At 47.7% G+C, this 20,334-nt stretch overlaps 1 protein-coding gene across 1 annotated transcript; it reads left to right on the forward strand.

Annotated features, from left to right (window-relative positions):
• Window positions 1-2,372: 2,372 nt before the first annotated feature.
• On the forward strand, window positions 2,373-5,917 carry LOC100274594 (putative LRR receptor-like serine/threonine-protein kinase IRK). The gene is made up of 2 exons (NM_001148947.3): window positions 2,373-3,887; window positions 4,337-5,917. Exons 1-2 carry the CDS (start codon window positions 2,506-2,508, stop codon window positions 5,802-5,804), a joined length of 2,850 nt encoding a protein of 949 aa, NP_001142419.2. The 5' UTR covers window positions 2,373-2,505; the 3' UTR covers window positions 5,805-5,917.
• The last annotated feature ends 14,417 nt before the right edge of the window (window positions 5,918-20,334 follow it).

The raw sequence follows: 20,334 nt of genomic DNA on the forward strand, positions 1-20,334 counted from the left end.
TAGGAATCCGTCACTTTCTAGATCCTGAGCCATATGAACAATTTTATCTTTCTCCACACGTAATTGTAATGATACTTAGATTCTTTCCACAATCAGATTTTCTCCACAGCCAGATTTTCAAAAAAAAACTGGTCAGAAAAAAGCTGAACCAAACAGGCCCATTGTCTTATGGATGAACTTAATTATTTTGCTTCATGTGTATGAACAAGTTTATTTTGTTTTTTTATGCACAAATTTTACTATTAAATTAGGGTGGGTTGTATGAGATAACTGCTCTATATCTTGGTCTCTTTGAGCCATAGAGTGTTTTTAGATTCGTTCGAAAATTTATTTTTGTTTTTGATCCCAAAATAAATATTTTCTGTTTTAAATTAAAATTTATATAAAAACTTACCTTGGTCACTTCTAATGTCCCTCGTGACTAAAACAGAAGAGGGCGCGAAAAGGGCGGCAAGAAGATTGAGTCTATATAGAATAAGCATAGGGACTCATATACCAAGAATAAAATTATCTTTTAAATTGTAGAAATTAAAAAAATAAAATAGATAAAATAAGGTTAGAATATTATTTTTAAAAATCTTTGCTTATAAGTACTATTGTAAAAATCAAAATATCAATATTAGTAAGAAAATCCACATGCGGCTTGTTCGCTGCGGCTTGCTGCGGCTGCAATCCGGCTGCGGCTGCGGCTTCTACAGTATTTTTCTCTCTATGGATTGCAGCTGCAGCAGTCCAAACAGCTGCAACAGTGTCGGCTTGCAGCCTGCCGAACACGCCCATGATAGGAGAATTATAATAGTAGAACCCTCACAAAAGACACTGACCCAAGTGTTCACATCACAATGCACAAACACGCTAGTTCCTTATGTTCTCCTTATGGCTTATGTTCATTTTTTGACTTAGACTAGTTGGATAGTCTCTAGATATGTTTGTCTAAGTTATGGGAACACTCTCAAGTGCAACCAAATCAAGTTGAAGAAGAATTGGATAAGTTTTCAAGAATTGGGTTGTACTGTGTTGCACCGGACCGATGGTGCACTCGACTGTTTACGTAGAGAGCCCAGAAACTTGACTTCTGGTGATTGATGCATTGGACTGGTCCGGTGACTATCCGGGCCAGTTTTCAGAGAGGGATGAAAAAGGGTTTCTTCGACCTAGTGCACTGGGCCTTCAGAGCAGCAACAACTCTCTTTAGGATCGAACGTCAAATCTAATGTGGCACTGACGTGGAAGGTCTGGTGGTGCATCGAACTATGTTACTGTTCATCTGACCCATCAAAACGGTTGCCTGCTAAGACGGACTGACAAGGTTCGGTGGTGCAATGGACTAACACCGTAGGGGGTCCAATGTACTCGCTGTCAAAACTATTTCCCCACTTTTCTTTAATGACTATGTGGGGGTGGTTGGAGCTATAAATACCCTCATTCAACATTTAAGAAACACTAGAGGTACACCAAACATTAATTTATTGCTTGCAACAACTCCAAGTCATCCAAATCCTCCCAAGTGCCACATTCAATAGAATTGAGCTAGAGAAGTCTTAGTGCCTTGCGGAGTATTTGTTTTGAGTTTGTTGTGATCAGTTCTAGTGTTCTTGAGTTTCTTTCTCCCTCACCCTCACTCTCAATCTTGTAAAAGCTAGCGAGAGACTTTGAGTTTGTGTGGAGATCCTCGCGGAGACTTTGATCTTTTATATTTGAGAAAGGATACTCAAACGGTCTAAGCGATCGTTTGAGATAGGGAAAAGGTTGAAAAAGATATGCCCTTAGTGGACTCCTCAACAGACAACAGGGACGTAGGTTCTTGAGAGTCGAACCTCGGAAAATAAATCACCATGTCTTCCTATTGAGTTTGATTGTGATTTGTTTCTTCTTCTCCCTCTCTCTAAGTTCTCTTGCTTACGCTTGATTCCAAATCAATTTTGTTGCTTCCAAAGTAATTCCGCAATCATAAGAGCAACACTAGCAAAAATCGCCTAACCTAGGTTTGAGCTTTTGTATTTGGTGATAAAATTTATGATACCCCTCATGGGGCTTTCACAAACCTTGGTTTTGGACAGACCAACCAAATTACAACAACGGTGTTTTTTAGAATTTGGAGACCTAAGTAACACAACACGACAAATTCAAAGTCGGCTGATACATTTTACTCTAAATTTTCAGAAATCATATCCTTTCTTTGAGAAAAAAAGATCATATCCATTCAGGCGAAAACTCATGGAAAATGAAAAAAAACATATAATTTTGTCCATTCTATTTGTTCTACTCGAGTACTCGTAAGCCGTAGCACATTAATAGCGCAAGGGGCCTCCTCTCCTACTCGCTTCTCCCCTCTCCCCACTGGTGACTGGCTGACTGCTCCACGCCGCGACCACGCCCACCACCGCGCTGCACTGGCCACTACTCCCCCTTCCCCGCACTGCACTGCACCAGAACTGCCCCGCGCAAATGGAAAGAGCACCGCTGTGATCCCTCCACCCTCCTCGTCCCCCTAGCCGTGTCGCGATGGCCACCGCCGCCGCCGTCTGCCCTCTCCTGCTCCTCGCCGCGCTACTCCTCGCGGTGTCCGCCACCACGAGCGCGCTCACCGACGACGTGCTCGCACTGGTGGTCTTCAAGATGGACATCTCGGACCCGTCGGGCCGCCTCGCGACGTGGACCGAGGACGATGATCGTCCCTGCTCCTGGCCGGCCGTTGGCTGCGACGCGCGCACGGGCCGCGTCACCTCGCTCTCTCTCCCGGCGGCGTCGCTCTCGGGCCGCTTGCCGCACGCGCTGCTCCGCCTCGACGCGCTCCTCTCCCTCGCACTCCCGCGCAACAACCTCTCCGGCCCCGTGCCCCCCAACCTCCTAACCGCGCTCCCGCGGCTCCGCGCCCTCGACCTCTCCTCCAACCGCCTCGCCGCGCCCGTCCCCGCGCAGCTCTTCGCCCAATGCCGTGCCGTCCGCGCCATCTCCCTCGCGCACAACCAGCTCTCGGGCTACATCCCGCCCGCCGTCGCGTCCTGCGCATCGCTCGTGTCCCTCAACCTCTCGTCCAATCGCCTCGCCGGTCCCATCCCGGACGGGCTCTGGTCGCTGCCTTCGCTCCGGTCCCTCGACCTCTCCGGCAACGAGCTCTCCGGGAGTGTGCCCGGTGGATTCCCCCGGACCAGCTCGCTACGGGAGGTGGATTTGAGCCGAAACCTCCTCGCCGGGGAGATACCGGCAGATGTTGGAGAGGCGGCGCTGCTGAAGTCACTGGGTTTGGGGCATAACTTGTTCACTGGCAGCCTTCCGGACTCGCTCCGGAGGCTGGCCGGTCTGCAGTTCCTCGGCGCCGGCGGCAATGCGCTTGCAGGGGAGCTGCCAGCATGGATCGGGGAAATAAGGGCGCTGGAGCGCCTTGATTTATCGGGCAACCGATTTGCCGGCAACATTCCCTACACTATCGCGAACTGCAAGAACCTTGTGGAGATCGACCTAAGCTGCAATGCGCTCACCGGCGATCTTCCCTGGTGGGTGTTCGGCCTACCGCTGCAGCGCGTCTCGGTGGCAGGCAACCAGCTGAATGGGTGGGTGAAGGTGGCCGACGACGCAGCAATGGCGCTTCGTGTGCTGGACCTGTCGTGCAACGCGTTCTCCGGCGAGATCCCGCTGCGGATCACTGCCTTCGCGGGTTTGCAGTCTCTTAACCTGTCCTCGAATTCCTTCTCGGGGCAGCTGCCGGCCGGCATTGGTGGATTGAGGCTCCTCGAGGTTCTGGACGTGAGCGCTAACCGACTTGAAGGAACCGTGCCGCCGGAGATCGGCGGTGCGGTGGCGCTCCGGGACCTGAGGATGGGAAGGAATTCGCTTACGGGACGCATCCCGGCACAGATTGGGAACTGCAGCTCCCTCGTTGCACTGTAAGTAATACGGTAAATTATTTCCCATAAAAAAAGGTTTCTACTCATATTCTGGAATGAAAATTGACGTCATTGGGATTGCTTGTGAGTGAAGTTGACTAGGTCTATTTGTTTTTGCTTTCATGACTGCTTTGCTTTGCTGGGTTTCGGTTTCCTAGGTTGCAGAGACGTTGTAGACAGTGTTGTAGGACAGTGATGTCGTATTTTCTGTTTGGGACCCCAAACCGAAAACTATGGGTCTGTGTTTGTTCCTGCCTGTACTCCTTTTCTTTTCCTCGATACACCCAAAACTGAAGTCAAATGTCTACATCAGCATGATTTGGAACACTCGTTCTCAAACTAGATAACTGTTCAGATCAATTAAAAGCTCAATGTACTGTACATTTAGTTAGTATGATCCACCTCAGAAATCGTTATGACTGATACAAAGTTGTGCTCTTCCAATGCAGGGATTTCTCACACAATAACCTGACGTGGCCGATTCCTAGCACCATGGGAAACCTGACCAGCCTCCAAGTGGTCAATCTATCTCAGAACAAGCTGAACGGGACCCTACCAGTGGAGCTATCCAATCTGCCTAGCCTCCACATCTTTGACGTCTCCCACAACATGCTGACAGGGGATCTGCCACACAGCCGCTTCTTCAACAACATCCCCGAGTCCTTCCTCGTGGACAATTCTGGTCTGTGTAGCTCACGGAAGAATGATTCGTGCAGCGCAGTTATGCCAAAGCCTATTGTGCTCAACCCAAACTCCTCATCAAATCCCTCATGGCAGGCTACACCCAGTGCCCCTAGCAACATGCATCACAAGAAAATCATACTGAGTATCTCCACCCTCGTTGCCATTGCGGGCGGCGCGGCCATTGCTATCGGAGTGATCACCATATCCGTGCTCAATCGCCGCGTCCGGGCCCGTGCGGCTGCCCCACGCTCAGCACCTGCTACTGCATTGTCCGATGACTACCTCAGTCAGTCCCCAGAGAATGACGCTAGCTCCGGGAAGCTTGTCATGTTTGGCAAGGGCAGCCCTGAGTTCAGCGCCGGTGGGCACGCGTTGTTGAACAAAGACTGTGAGCTTGGGCGTGGAGGCTTTGGGGCAGTCTACAAGACGGTGCTCAGAGACGGACAGCCGGTAGCCATCAAGAAGCTTACAGTCTCTAGCTTGGTCAAGTCAAAGGATGACTTCGAGCGACAAGTGAAGACGCTCAGCAAGGTGCGGCACCACAATATCGTCGCGCTCAGAGGCTTCTACTGGACTTCGTCACTGCAGCTCCTCATCTATGATTACCTACCTGGAGGAAACCTGCACAAACACCTGCACGAGTGCAACGAAGACAGCTTACTTTCCTGGATGGAGAGATTCGACATCATCCTCGGCATTGCCCGGGGCCTGACCTACCTGCACCAGCACGGCATCATCCACTACAATCTCAAGTCAAGCAACGTGCTGCTGGACAGCAACGGCGAGCCAAAGGTGGGTGACTACGGCCTCGCCAAGCTGCTGCCGATGCTGGACCGGTACGTCCTGAGCAGTAAGGTCCAGAGCGCGCTCGGGTACATGGCGCCAGAGTTTGCGTGCAAGACGGTGAAGATCACCGAGAAATGCGACGTCTATGGCTTCGGGGTGCTTCTGCTGGAGGCCTTGACGGGCAGGAGGCCCGTGGAGTACTTGGAAGACGACGTGGTTGTCCTGTGTGACCTGGTCAGAGGCGCGCTGGAGGAAGGCAGGCCAGAGGACTGCGTCGACCCTCGGCTGCGCGGCGAGTTCCCCATGGACGAGGCCCTGCCGGTCATCAAGCTGGGCCTTGTGTGCACCTCTCAGGTGCCGTCGAACCGGCCTGGCATGGGTGAGGTCGTGAGCATGCTCGAGCTGGTGAGGAATCCTCGAGATATCGCCGAGGATGAGCTGGTTTGAGCCCCGGCCGTCGGGAGATTCTGTTCTAGTTCACCTTGAGAGCCTTCTCTTTTGTGTTTTTTTTTTCTTCTCTCGGATGCATATATGGTTGCCCGATGGGGAAGAAAGGAGAGGGAGAGGGGGGTGGTTCAGACTTGGGAGAGTGGGAAGTTTGTATTATTGTGTTGAAAGCTGAAGGGATGCAATGGAAGGCTGTTTGTTGCTTCTCTGAAATTCTTTGATGATTCCTTGGTTGGATGAGCTTGTAGATCATGTAGGTATGACTCGATGCAACGCAGGCCAGGTTTGCTGATTACCTCGGCATAACTGGAGGAATGTTCTGCTGATAGTGCGACTTTTGTTTGACTGATTAAATGGCTGAAGATTTCTTCATTTAATATGTCTGCATCTAGTGTTTCCTGTTTTTTTTTTAAAAAAAGAAACATGATTCAGTTGCCCAGCATTTCTTCAACTTCAAGTGTCATAAATATTTTTTTGTACTTGTTCAGTGATAAAATCAAGAATCGCCAGTGTATAGCTAGTAGTATAGAGGTGTAGAACAAAGCAGCAGGTTCATTAGACTCACAAATTAGTAAGCAAGAGGCAGAGTCCATGGAAATTGGAAAACGACCTGCCCTAGCTAGGTTCCAAAAGGCTTGGGGGGGCGGGGTGCTCATCGCACATTTACGTCACTGGCTCACCGCTGCGACGCCGGCGCCGCGCCACCAGTATTCACCACGGGGATTGAATGGCCTCGTTCAAGAATTAAATGCGGCACCAACTTCTGGTCCTCGTCCCACTCCACCTCGTGCAATAATTCCAGCAGCACGCAGGCAGCATTCACCTCATTGCTGCCCGGGCCGGCGCCGATCTGTTGCTGTCCTGTCCCTGCTCTGCTCGCCATCGCTAGTGCTAGGAGTAAAAACCGTAAACGAGGCGCAATCGCAACGCAAAGGCCTCAGACAGCACTACTACTACTCATCACGGCGCTGGCGCCGGCGAGGCTGCCGACCGAGTGGGGTGGGGTGGGGTGGCGGGGCCGGAGATCTGTCGAGAATGGCTCCTTTTTTGTTTGTTTGTTTGCCACGGAGCAAAACTTTCCACACGGGGGCAGCACCCGCCATTTCCGAATTGCCAGATTTTGGAATACAGAGGCACACACACACACGAATAAATGAAGAAATCGCGGGCGTGAATACAAAGATAAAGATATCTTGTTGAGCTTAGTATTTGAAATTCGCCAGATGAACCGTCCGGAAAAAGAAATTCGCTCGATGCAGCGTGCGCGCGGTGCGCCAATGATAAAGGGGATGCATGCACCACCCTTTTGTGTGGGTGACGTGCTGGCGGGCGACCGCCGCGGAACACAAGGTCGATCTCCTCTCGAGCTTACCTGAGTGAAGAAGGACCGACAGGACGAAGCCTGGGTACTGATGAGGCGTGACCGTGACCGTGATGATAAAGATTAAAAAAAACAGTGAACAGCTAGATTTTTCTTATAAAGGGAAAGCAGTGTCCTCCTCCGTAGGCGTGTAGACGAAGCATGCCATGTCGGTCGAGTGAGTGCATATGAGTACACTCGGGTTTGCTTTTAATCACGGGGGATTGAGTACTCCTCCTCTTATGCCTTACCATTACCACGCGAATTTATATCGAGCATTGGCAGCTGGTGCAGCCTAGTACACCACCCTACAGAGAGAGAAAAAAAAGGTTAAAGAAAGTAGTACTCCTGCGTGTGGGCCGTACGTGGATCGCTTTCGATTCACTCAAAAGCAACGTCTACATTGTTAGTATCACTGTGTGCATTGAGAGACTGTGATTGTGCCTTGGGGATCGCCGGGCAGCTTTGTCGCGTTGCTGCTGCGAAGATTCGGAGCGTAACGCACCATGTGATGTGTGTGATTGACCCATAGCACACACTAGTCGTCCCACAGTCCACAGATGAGTCACATATGTCTACCGCGAGAAATTTATACGTACACACCCCCCGAAGTGTGTGCCCTCCCTAACTCGAGGTCGAGGATGCTGTCCGTGTCCCGTTCCGTTAGCTAGTGTTTTGCTTGCCTTACGTTACGTGCCGGCGTGGCGTGCAGGTGCAGCCGGGACGCTGCTGGCGCATCCCGTCCGCGTGTGGTTTGCCTCGACCGTTGCCGACGGCGGAGGGCAGCGGCCCAGCACCACCCGAGAGAGGCGAGCGAGGGTAGCCGTCGACGGCTCAAAGCACGCGCCGGCGCTGCTGCTGGCCGCCGCACAGCACCAGGTCTGTGACGTGCGACACAGGAAAGGAACTGGAGACACGAGAAAAATCGGTAGCGGTGGGGTTGCCGGGTGTTTCGTTTTACTACTCCCGAGTCCCGACGGGCCCACGTGCTTTCTTCTTGGCTTTCACGGCCACAGCAAGCGTCGATCGCGCAGGGCGGGAGCCGGGAGCTCGAGTGCGTGGCGAGGCACCCACCGCGGCCTTGGGCTTTGGGCCACATTTATTATGGCGCATAGAGCCTGCTACGCCCGGCGAGGACATGCCCAGATGCTCTAGTGGGTGGTGGCCACATTTATGGCGCGCCCTGACACTGCCGGCGCGGCCCAGGGTCGCTGGCGCCTGGCGCGACCGAGGCCCCTACCACATGCGCATGTGTTGTCGCCGTAGCGTCTCTCCACTGTGGACCACAGCATTTTACTCCTCTCACTGCTGTGCTGGCGACTGGCGACGGATTCATGTCATGGACTCGTCGTCGCACCAACTGATGAACAACATCTCACATCTGAAGCCTCGCCGAGCACGCGCCGGCACCGTGCTCTGGAGCAGTCTGCTGCGTCGGCGCATGGGGCCGCAGGAGGACAGGTCTCCGTGGGAGATGGAGGCGGCGTGCGGCACGGCAGAACGCGGAACGTTTTCACGTCGACGGTGGTGCCTGAACGGCATCAGCGCATCGCCGCCGCCTGCCCTCGTTCCGGGGAGATTGGGCAAAGCGCGACCTGCCCATGTGCGAACGTGCTGCCCTTTGTACTTTTTGGCCACCCCTGCGTGATTCTCGCGCCATATCGCCAAATGTCAACCCTCCTTCAACAGCGCCACAGCCAGCCTCACGCATGCCCGCCCCGCGTAGGACGTTGCGCTTCGAAACGCGGGCGGCGGGGCTTGAGGTTGTCGTGGCCGTGTGTAGTGCTGCAACTTGGGCAGTGCCGTGCCATGCCGGACCGGACATTTCGGTCTAGATTTGTCAGGCCAGTATAGCACAAAAAAGGTCAGATCAAGCCTTACCGGGCCAGATGGTTTGAAGTAAGGCCCAGCACGACCTTAAAGCACGACGGGCTTCCGTCGGGCCGTGCTGGGCCAGACACGGCACGCAATCAGTAAACACAATAAAATTTGAGCACTAGGGATCACTACAAGTCATCGTCATTTACTAAATCCGTGAACACAATAAGATTTGAGGGAAACTAAATTTTATTGCTCGATCTGCCTCTTTAAAAACCTAACACCCCAGTGAGGGGCTCCCTCTGTAAGGAAAAGTGAAAGTTCCCTATGACCGAGAACAGGATCTGGATGTCGTCTAGAGGGGGTGAATAGGCGAATAATAATTATCACTTTAAAACTGGAAATTCTTACTCTACTCGAAGGCTAGATCGTAGTGGAATGAAAGATCCTTCGAGTAGGTTGCAGCGGAATAGAAGTTCCTGTCTTAAAATACCCTGCATTTCGAAGACAACTTGTACCACATATAAATATAGAAGTGCAAGTATAAACAACAAATAAGACAGAGAAACAGCACACAGTACAGAGCAGAGCACACAGACACATGGATTTATCCCGAGGTTCGACCAAGCCTGAAATGCTTGCCTAGTCCTCGTTGGAGTTAGCCACACCTTGGCTTGGAGTCTATTTCAACTCCTTCCTCCGTTTGCTCAGATCTGTCAGCGCGACAGATAGAGCCATCCACTATGTTGATGTCAGTTAAAACGATGTCGTGGCTGCTTACAACCTTCTCGACAACACTCCGGCAGAGTAACAATGCGCTCAAGATTTTCCTCTAGCTCTTAGCAGCACTTCATCTCTCTCTAAAGACTTATAACTTCGCCTCTACACAAATTAGAGAGATACACAAGAGAGGGAGAGAGAGAATTGATCCGAATGATGTATGCACTTGTTGGCTGCACTTATGTACTTGTTTGAGGCGCCTAGGGGTCCCTTTTATAGCCCCAAAGGGCCTAGGAGCCGTTGGAGCTTTATTTGGAAAGCTATCCTTGCCTTCTGTCAGGTGGCACACCGGACAGTCCGGTGCACCACCGGACATGAACAATAGCTTGTCCGGTGCCCGATCTCCTTCCTTTTCTGGCGAAGCTGACCGTTGCGCCCTCTGTCCTCTTGGCGCACCGGACACTATCCGGTGCACACCGGACAGCCCGGTGCGCCAACTGACCGTTGGCTCAGGCCTCGCGTTGCCCACTGATTGCGCTATCGACCGTTAGCGCGGGCGCTGTAGGTTCACCGGATAGTCTGGTGAATTTTAGCCACAACGCCCCCATCGATTCCCGAGAGCGACTAGTTTGCCAGATGAGCAGCTGGGGCACCGGACAGTCCGGTGCACCCGCAGCAGGTACTCCGCTAGCCTTTCAGCTGGACTTCCTTTGCTCTTTTGGATTTGACTCAAATTGGTCCTTGGCACTTAGAGAAATATGTTAGCTCCAAAAAACAATTCACTAGGGCCAGAGACATACCTTGATTCTTAGACTTGCATGTCTTAGCCACTTAGCACATATTACAATGACATGTGTTGGACATATAAGCTATCAAGTCAACTTGACTTGATCTAGATTGACATATCTGAGCTCCAACCCCCTGCAAAGGTCACATAGAATATATCCAAACATAGGAACAACCCAATCTAAAGATCAAGGTGAACTTAGCTCTTTTGGGCTGCTTCCAGTTCTGGCTTTGACACTGCCCCTCCTTCTAGTGACCTTGTTCACTTCTTGAGCTTGATCTTGAGCCTTATGACTTACACCACACAATTGTAGATGTTACCTCATTGGTTGTAAGTCATGTCCTTATGTAGTGATCCTTGATGCACCATAACTCTTCTTAACTCGATCAACCTTGACTTTGCAAGTCTTCTTCTTCACCCTGGCTTTGGGTTCCTAGTCTCCTTGACCTTCTCTCGTGCACTCGGTACCTCGAAGCTCTTCTTGCCTCCATCATTGGCTTGATCGGTTGTCTCTGAGTTATGCACACCGAGTCTCACTTAAGCAATGTCCATCTTACTTGTGATGTCCATTATCTATAGATAATCCAGTCTTTTGACCATCACACTTGTTCACTTGTGTTGAACCCTATTAGCTTTGCATTAAGCACCTGTTCAACACTTAGCACACTTGTTAGTCCTTTAATTTGGTTGTCATCCAAACACCAAAACCCACAAGAGAGCTTTCAAAAAGAGTAAAAATCGACATAAGTATTAATGTTCACAAGTCTTAATGTCCGGTCCATATTACATTAACAGTCAACCATGAATTAGATAAAAGAAAAGGTAACACTAATGACTAATCATTGCTAAAATCAGCAAAAGCATGTTCAATCTCAGGATCTTCCAGTTGATGTTGTTTTCGATCATCTGCTCTCTTCCAATCTTTAAGGCAAGTTATTGCCTCCACTATCTCAGGTGCAAGAGAAGACCTCCTTTCTTCAATTATTCTCCCCACCATGCTGAATGTTGCTTCAGACGAAACCGTGGAAACAGGAACAAGAAGAATATCTCTAGCAAAATGAGACAATACTGGAAAACTGTACTTATGTTCCCTCCACCATTCAAGTAACTTTACCTTATCACCCTTTAAGGTGCGGTCAGTGGCTGCAAAGTTAGTAGACAGATAATGATTTAATTCAGCATTAGGATTCCACCTTTGACTTACTGATGAGGTAGCAGTTTCTTTTCCTTTGGACCTCTTCCATAATTGGGTTGTCAATGAAGTTTCTGTGTCAGGCTCAGGCAAAGTACCTAAAACCTCATTTTCACCATATTTGTTATAGTAAAAGCCAAACACACGAAATAATTCATCTTTTACATGATTGAAGGCATCTGAGTAATCCATATCTAGCAAGTCACCAATTCCTTCCAAGACAGTTTGTAAACCATCAAGTTTCTTACGAGGATCCAAAATAGTTGCAAAGCAATATATATGAGATATTGTATCAAAGTATTTCAGAAATTTTACCTCCATTGGGGCAACAACAATTCTAAGGAGGGAATCAGATTTATGTTTAGAAAATGATTTAGCAATTAACCAGATGTAATCAATCACTAAACAAGAAGTTGGACAGTAAACACCTGATAGAACATTTGTTGCTGCATAAAAGGGCATTAGAAACTCTCTAAAATTTCTCACAATATACCAATCAGCCTCAGTTAGGACCAAATCAAGATCCTGAGAATTAGCATTCACAAAAACAGTAATAATTTTTTCATATCCTTCTAGTTTCTTCAGCATTAGGTAGGTTGAATTCCACCTAATCTTCACATCAAGGCCAAATTTCCTAGGTTTCATACTATTTGCTTTGCAGTACTCAGCAAACTTTGTAACCATTTGAGGCGTACTAGTTATGAATCGAATAGCAGCACGAATATTCTCCAAAAATTTACTTACAACTGTTATGCCATCCTGAACAACCAAGTTTATGATATGGCACACACACCTTTGGTGAATAACATAACCAACAATGTATGACTGCAGCTGAGGGGTAAGAAATTCAATTGCATTTGTATTTGAGGAAGCATTATCAAGAGTAATAGAGATAATTTTATTCTTTATCTCAAAATCATTTACCACCTCTAGAATATGATTAGCAATGGCAGTACCAACATATGAATCATTCATTACTCTAAAACCAATAACACGCTTGTTCAGACAATATGAATTATCCAAATAGTGGGCAACAATGGAAATATAACTAGTCTTTTGGTGTGATGATGTCCATATATCAGAAGTTAAAGCAAATGAAAACCGAACATTCTTAAAATTTTCTTTAAGTACAACAAGTTTTTTTTGGTACAACGACATCAAATCATATTTTGTAGTAGTTCTACTAAAAGATTGGTACTGTGGACAGAAAGCACGCTGAATCAAATTCTTAAAATTTTGGCTTTCACCAATCATAATAGGTAAGTCTTTAGAGACAATGTAATTGATAATTTCTTCACGTGCTACCTGTGGGTTGTAAACCCATGTACTTACAGTGCCATCGGCAGCGAAGTTCAATTGGGTTTGCACACCTCCACCAACATTTTTCCCTACCTTCTTCAAACATGCTTTGAAGTGACGATTTGAATGTCCAGTTCCACCAGCAGAATCTGCACTCAACTCAGTTTTACAATAATGACATATAGCAATAAAACTCTTTATACCATTCTCAACAATTTCCCGCTTATCCATATGATTCCAACACTCTGCCCTGGAAACAGAGGCTTTAGATTTTCGGGGTAGTGGCACTAGCACATGATCAACATCATCCGGATCCCCACCAACATCTGCTGGGGAGGAGACACTGGCCACAAAGGATTTAGCTTCAACATGAACCCTATCAGCAGATTCGGTACCGGTACTATCCAAAGGATTGCTACAACCATCGTTCCTACTAACAGAAGACTTCTTAACAACTGCCCTCTTCCACCCCATGGTGGCTAGTCAGTGGAAATGTCGATTATAGGAAATGTTGAGGCCATTTCCCTTTCAAGATGTAAAGAGCAGTACTGCTCGATAGTTAAAGAGCATGCACCCGCTCCCACATCGCCTGAGTGGAGGGCAGAGCAGAGAGATTCATCACAAATTCCACCTTTATACTACCAAGAACATTTTGAGTCATTCGAGCCTTATCAGCAAGCCAAGCATCATAATCGGCTAAGTCAACCATGTAGTGCTCAACCGCCTGGGCATAAACCACCATGGACTGAGCAGAAGGAGGAACACCATCAGCCTCTATAGTGGGTTTCTCTTGACGTTCTAGGACAAGAGGAGAAGGAGACAGACCGATAAGGTGACCTCATATGTGGTGGCTATTGAGACACACGAATCATAGTGTACCACTCCCGAAGTTGGTGCCATCTAAGATGATGGGGGAAGTTGCACAAGAGGGTTGGAACGAGGAGGTGCAACCATGCTAAATGGGATGTGAAGTCATATGTGAGAGGTGAAAGAACAGAGGACACAACGCAGGGTTAGAGTAGCCGGTGCGGAGGGAGGTGGGCTGGGCAGGCAGGCGGGCGATCGAGGGTGCGCACGGGCACACAGTCGGTGACGGCGACCGGTGGTTGGGATCTGGGGTTAACCCTATCTCTATACCGTGTTAGGAGAGAAGAAAAATAGCAACTTGTCTATTTAGTAGGATCCAAAGGCATGGAGAACTCTAGAATCTAGAAAAAATACATTAAAAGAAAGGAACTATACACACACACACTAACACAGAACATTGTTGGTTCTGGTACAACTTTGCAAAACATAAATGTGGCAAAGTCTATCTTTGATCCACCTTCCATAGCTTGTTGTGGGTGTGCTGGAAATCTTTTATTCTTTTGTCATATTTATACTTAGAATATGAATTCTTAATATTTGTAGAGAGAACCAGCTAATACATATAGGCAGGACTACTTCTGTATCCCAACCGTCTCATGGAAACAGTGTCCGGTGGAATAGGAAGGTGAAAGGGAAATAGGGTTAACCATTTCCTGTAATTAATTTTGGTGGTTGAAGACCAACACAAACACATGGACTAACTAGTTTATCTAGAATTCATCTATTACAGGTGCATAAGGTTCAACACAAACCAAGAAAGAAATCAAGTTAGGGACACAATTAAAATTGGAGCAAGACTTAGAGTGTGCTGGAAAATGGTGCACCGGACACTGTCCGGTGCGCTAGCCAGGCGCCCTCCAAACCAGCCACTCTCGGGTTTCTGCCAGGCGCGCTCCGCTATAATTCACCGGACTGTCCGGTGAGCCATCCAAGCCTTCTGAAATCTTCATTCATTGCAAGAGCAAAATCCCAACACTCCAAGACACAATCAAAGCAATCAATCCACTCAATGTCCCCAAAATCAACTCTAGTGCATTAGGGCTTGTGAGAGGATCAATTGTGTTCTTTTGTTGCTCTTGTCACTTGGATTGACCTTTTATTTTTTCCTTCTTATTCTCAAGAGACTTGTAGTCGAAGCAAGATACACCTATGTGTGTGGTGGTCCTTGTGGGGTCTAAGTGACCCGTGAGATTAAGGAGAAGGCTCACTCGGTTTAAGTGACCGTTTGAGAGAGGGAAAGGGTTGAAATAGACCCGGTCTTTGTGACCTCCTCAACGGGGACTAGGTTATTTGGAACCGAACCTCGGTAAAACAAATCATCGTGTTCACTTGTTTGATCTGTTTTCCCTCTCTAACGTTTCCTTGCTAGTATTGATTAGAGTTGGCTCCCATACATCATCCGCATTCTTTGAGCAAACTCTTAGCAAGAGAAACATTTTTTGACTTGAATTTAATTTTAACGCTAACCCTGGCCTTTAGTGTGTGTTTAAGTTTGTAAATTTCAGGTTTCACCTATTCACCCCCCTCTAGGCGACTTTCAATTGGTATCAGAGCCAATGCTTCATTAAGAGCCTAACCAACTCGAAGTGATGTCTGGAGATCACGCCAAGAGGGAGATCATGACCGGCGAAAAGCCCACAGGCTCGGGGAGGACTCTCTCAAGGGAGTCCGACAACAAGTATAAGGAGGAATCCCCTTCCTCCATTAAGTCTCATCGGAGAGGTGACAAGAAGAAGATGATGAAGAAAGTGGTCTACTACGAGACCGACTCTTCATCACCCTCCACGTCCGGCACCGAATCGTCGACTACTTCTAAGCGCCATGAGCGCAAGAAGTATAGTAATATGCCCTTATGCTATCCTCGTATTTTAAAGCGTGCTCCATTACTTTCCGTACCCCTACGCAAACCACCATATTTTGATGGTGAAGATTATTGTATGTGGAGTGATAAAATGAGGCACCATATAACCTCACTCCACGAAAGTATTTGGGATATTGTTGAGTTTGGAGCGCAGGCACCAAAGGTGGGGGACAAGGACTACGACTTGGACGAGGCCGCTCAAATGTGACACTTTAACTCCCAAGCAACTTATATACCCCTCGCCTCTTTATGTCGAGAGGAGTATAATAAGGTGCAAGGGTTGAAGAACGCTAAAGAAATTTGGGACGTCCTCAAAACCGCGCACGAAGGGGACGAGGTGACCAAAATCACCAAGCGCGAAACGATCGAGGGAGAGCTCGGTCGATTCGTCCTCAACAAAGGGGAAGAGCCGCAAGCTATGTACAACCGGCTCAATGCGATGGTCAACCAAGTGTGCAACCTCGGCAGCACAAAATGGGATGACCATGAAATGCTCAAGGTTATTCTTAGATCCCTCGTATTTTGTAATCCTACTCAACTTCAATTAATACGTGGGGATCCTAGATATAAACATATGTCTCCTGAGGAGGTAATTGGCAAGTTTGTGAGCTTTGAACTCATGATCAAAGACTCCAAACACATTATCAACTTGGAGCAAGGCATCACCTCCACACCCGAGGTGCAACCCGTCACGTTCAGAGCGACGGAAGAAAATAAGGAGGAGTCTACACCTAGTAGGCTTCCAATCGACGCCTCCAAGCTCGATAATGAGGATATGGCACTCGTCATCAAGAGCTTCCGCCTAATCCTCAAGCAAAGGAGGGGGAAGGATTACAAGCCCCGCTCCAAGAGGGTGTGCTACCGGTGTGGTAAGTCCGGTCATTTCATAGCTAAATGTCCAATTTCTAGTGAAAGTGATAGGGACAAAGACAAGAAGGGGAAGAAGAAGGAGAAGAAGAGATACTACAAGAAGAAGGGCAGCGATGCGCACATGTGCCGGGAATGAGACTCCGACGATAGCTCCACCGACTCCTCCTGCGACAATGACGCCGCCAACATCGCAATCAATAAAGGCCTCCTCTTCCCCAACGTCGGCCATAAGTGTCTCATGGCTAAGGACGGCAAGAAGAAGAAGGTACACTCTAGAGCCAACCCCAAATATACTACATCTAGTGATGAGGGTAGCTCTAGCGATAATAAGGATGATTTACTCTCTGTCTTTGCCAACCTTAGCATGGAACAAAAGAAAAAACTGAATGAATTAATTGAGACCATTAACGAGAAGGATGATCTCTTGTAATGCCAAGAGGACTTGCTCGTTAAAGAAAATAAAAAATTTGTTAAGTTGAAAAATGCTTATGCTCGAAAAGTAGAAAAATGTGAAAACTTATCTAAGGAGCTTAGCATTTGTCATGATTCAATTTCAAGTCTTAGAACTGAGAATGCTAGTTTAGTTTCTAAGATTGAAAAGTCGAATGTTTGCAATGGGTCAATTTCTAGTCTTAAAATTGAGAATGATAATTTAAATGCTAAAATTGAGAAATTAAGTATTTGCAAAGCATCTACATCTACTGTTGAAAATGTTACAATTTGTGCTAGATGTAAAGACATTAATGTTGAAGCTATGGATGATCAGCTTGCCATGATTAAACAACAAAATGGTCACATAGCTAAATTAACTGCTAAAATTTCCGTGCATGAACTAGAAAATGAAAATTTTAAATTCGCTCGTAGTATGCTTTATAATGTGATACGCCCTGGCATTAAGGATGGCATTGGATTCCAACAAGGGAACCAATCCAATGTCAAGCTTAATGCCCCTAAGAAATTATCTAATTTTGTTAAGGGTAAGGCTCCCATGGTTCAGGATAGTGAGGGTTACATTTTATATCCCTCAAACTATCCCAAACACAAAATTAGCAAGATTCATGCTAGGAAACCTCACAATATTTCTCATCATGCATTCATGTATAAAAATGAGGCTTCTAGCTCTAGGCATACCACTCATATTAAAATGCCTAAAAAGAAAATTCCTACTTCATCAAATAAACACAATATTTCATTCAAGACTTTTGATGCTTCCTATGTGCTAACAAACAAATCAGGTAAAGTAGTTGCCAACTATGTAGGGGGCAAACACAAGAGCCCAAATACTTGTGTTTGGGTACCCAAGGTGCTTGTTTCTAATGTGAAAGGACCCAAGACCGTTTGGGTACCTAAGAACAAGGCCTTAATTTGTTTTGTAGGTTTATGCATCCGGTGGTTCAAGTTGGATAATCGATAGCGGGTGCATAAACCACATGACAGGGGAGAAAAGTATGTTCTCCTCATATGAGAAAAATGAAGATGCCCAAAGAGCTATTACATTCGGGGATGGAAATCAAGGTTTGGTCAAAGGTTTGGGTAAAATAGCTATATCCCTTGACCATTCTATTTCCAATGTTTTTCTCGTAGATTCTTTAAATTACAACTTGCTTTTTGTTTCTCAATTATGCAAAATGGGCTACAACTATCTAGTTACTGATGTAGGTGTTACTGTCTTTAGAAGAAGTGATGATTCAGTAGTATTTAAGGGAGTGCTAGATGGTCAGCTATACTTAGTTGATTTTAATGATAACCAAGCTGAACTAGACACTTGCTTAATTGCTAATACTAACATGGGTTGGCTCTGGCATCGCCGACTTGCCCACGTTGGGATGAAGAATCTCCACAAACTTCTAAAGTGAGAACATATTTTAGGACTAACCAATGTTGTAATACCCAACTTGTAATTTGTGGAGGATAACCTAAAAGGAGAAATAATATTCCTGTGTATATACATGTGTTACCCATATTTATCATTCCATGAGAACATCACATGAAGACAAATAAATAAATAACAAAAGTTACCCAAAAACAAATCATGCATCATGCTGGGATTTTATTTTGTGTGCATTTTATGATAATATAAAAATATTTTAAAAAGAAATAAGTTAAAGTCCAAAGTGGAATTTAAGATCTAAAAGAAATTCAAGAATATAGAAAAGATAGAAAGAATATTAGATAATACAAAACAAATATATAAATAAATAGAATCCATCTCACCATGACATGTTTGAATCATAACTCCAAAAGTTGAGTACAAATTAGCCACAAATTAGAAATTCAAAAGTTGGTTTTCAAAATAAGCAAAAAGAAAGGAAAATAGAACATAAAAAAGGGAAAACCTACCTGGGCCGCAGACTAACGATTTCGGCCCACCATCCCTTCACTCCCGCGCAGCCCATCTCCTTCCTTTCCCCTTTTCTTTATTCCTGGCGCTTACAAGTGGACCCGGTCTGTCAGCCGTGCGGCGCGTGCCTCTTCACTGGTGGCTGGGGCCCACATGTCGGGTTCATCCCCTTCACCGAAGCGTGCGCTAACAGAACGCGGCTGCCGCGCGGATCTCGCGGGTGTAGCGTGGCCTCCCCCTCTTCTTCGGGGCGTTCGTGGGGGATATCGTTGAGGAGACCTCCTTCGCATGCTGGCGTCCAGTCTCGCGCGGAAGCTTTCCCCACCGGATAAGTTATCTCCTCTCCGCATCCCGCGCTCGGCTAACAAACTCCGACCGCCGCGCACCGACCTGTGGGACCACCACGACAGAGCCTTCTCCACCTGCGCGGACTCCGCAACGAACGCCGGCGAAGCCGCGCACCGTCCGCAAGCTTCGAAGCCGTTCAGTCGCCCGGTACCCCGCTTCGCCTATAAGCATCGACCCCACGAACTCATCCGCTCGGGCCCCTCTTGTTTTTCTGCCACCGCCACTCCACGCCAGCTCTTGCGCCGCCGCTACCCACACGGACAACTCGCCGCCGCCGATGAATCTTATCACCATTGGTTGTCTGCCCTCGGGGTTGGGTTGTGGAGGAGCGTCTACACCCGTAGTTGCCGTCCGTGGCATCTGTGAGTGGAATCGATCACCAGGCAACCGAGAATTGCTCGCCGCACTTCATCCTCCGTCGCGGAACCGCACCACCGCGTGGGCAGAGAAGTCTCCGCCCCAATCCGAGGTAAAATTACCCCCATCCTCCTTGGTCCCCTCTCCGCTACGTGTAGCACCGTGGAGTTCAGAGTTTGTGGCGCTAGTGTGCGGGTTTGGAGCTCCCCAGCCATGGCACCGCCGTAGGCAGAAGGCGCGGGTCGCTGGGGTTGGCGATGAAGTGAGAGCTAGGAGGGAGATGAGGTTCGGGCTGGGATCGGCACCGTCCGTTAACCAGCGCACGGTCTTGATTAGAGCACGGATACCGGTTCGGCCATCGGCACGATGGCGCGTCCGATCGCGATCGGACGATTCTTGTTGCGCGCTCGTATTTTAAATCGGAACCGTTGATACGAGATCCTGCGTCTATCGTGGCTTACCGAATAGGGAGGAATGAGATCTAATCCTAAGTGCTGAGCCTAGATCCAACGGCTGTAGTCACCCGATACCCCTTCGTGGGTGCACTTTGCTAAAGAACCCCTGAACTATGTAGAAAACAACCCGCAGTCCACAGCAGTGTCAGTCTGAGTCTTAGAAACATTTGCACCGTAGCCCCTGCTATTTTCTGTTATTGAGGCCTAGTCCAGAGTATTATAAAACCCGAGAAATTGAATTATAAAAGGATTTTT

The sequence above is a fragment of the Zea mays genome, chromosome 3 (genome assembly GCF_902167145.1).
Source record: "Zea mays cultivar B73 chromosome 3, Zm-B73-REFERENCE-NAM-5.0, whole genome shotgun sequence".
Taxonomy (NCBI): Eukaryota; Viridiplantae; Streptophyta; class Magnoliopsida; order Poales; family Poaceae; genus Zea; species Zea mays.